The 1112-nt window shown below is 40.9% G+C and overlaps 1 protein-coding gene across 1 annotated transcript; it reads left to right on the top strand.

Moving 5' to 3' along the window:
• Nucleotides 1-269: 269 nt before the first annotated feature.
• SARC_16906 (hypothetical protein) lies at nucleotides 270-504 on the top strand (the record flags this gene model as incomplete). The annotated part of the gene is made up of 1 exon (XM_014288990.1): nucleotides 270-504. A coding segment is annotated over one exon (235 nt), but the record flags the coding sequence as incomplete, so codon positions are not given.
• Between the last annotated feature and the right edge of the window lie 608 nt (nucleotides 505-1112).

Raw genomic sequence — 1112 nt, 5'->3', positions numbered from 1 at the left:
CACATCATACACCAGCTGTCCTGTATTGTAATAGTGGGACTGTTAAACGCACCCACACAACACACCAGCTGTCCTGTATTGTAATAGTGGGACTGTTAAACGCACCCACACAACACACCAGCTGTCCTGTATTGTAATAGTAAGACTGTTAAACGCACCCACACCATACACCAGCTGTCCTGTATTGTAATAGTGGAACTGTTGTCCTGTGTGGCACCTGTGTGTGAATTTCGTTGACATAGACCTAACCAACCTCATCTCACCCACAGTCCACCAACGTAGTCAACATCCCCAGCATAGACCTGTACAACCTCGAGCGCCTTAACCACGGGTTTCTGCAGTACGACGGCTACTACAACTACAGCACCGTCGGCGTCAATGAGGAGCCTATGATCGACGTCTATGTGTTTGACACAGGCATTACATTAGACCACACAGACTTCCAGGGACGCGCATACGACGGACTAGACACCATCAACGAATTCCCATCGGGCGATAACAACGGTATGCGAATGCGTTCAAAACGTTTTCTAGGGGCAGCGAATGAGACGGCGACGATTGGGCGTGTGTGTTGTTGTTGTTGTTCTTGTTCTTGTTCGTATACTTCATTAGTTAAACTGTTGGTATAGTTCATTAGTTAAGTTGTTGGTATAGTTCATTAGTTAAGTTGTTGGTATAGTTCATTAGTTAAGTTGTTGGTATAGTTCATTAGTTAAGTTGTTGGTATAGTTCATTAGTTAAGTTGTTGGTATAGTTCATTAGTTAAGTTGTTGGTATAGTTCATTAGTTAAGTCGTTGGTATAGTCCATTAGTTATCCATTCTACTCATTCTATCCATTTCGTTTAGTCTGATTTTTCTGTTTTGTTATATTTTATTATTTGGTATTATATTAACATTATTATTGTCAATTTTTATTATTAATTATTATTATTTTATTTTATTTTATTGTTAGGACACGGCACGCACGTGGCAGGCATTGTTGGTGGACGCACTTTCGGTGCTGCGAAGAACGTCAATCTCATCTCCGTCAAGGTTTGTGCCCTCTCTGCATAGCCGTTAACCTACTCACTATCCTTTGCTTAACTCTTTAAAGTGCTCAATTATTTTCCAC

This window comes from Sphaeroforma arctica, assembly GCF_001186125.1.
Source record: "Sphaeroforma arctica JP610 unplaced genomic scaffold supercont1.9198, whole genome shotgun sequence".
In the NCBI taxonomy this organism is placed as follows: domain Eukaryota; class Ichthyosporea; order Ichthyophonida; genus Sphaeroforma; species Sphaeroforma arctica.
Note: the sequence above shows the minus strand (reverse complement) of the source record. Positions and strands in the feature narration are given on the sequence as shown.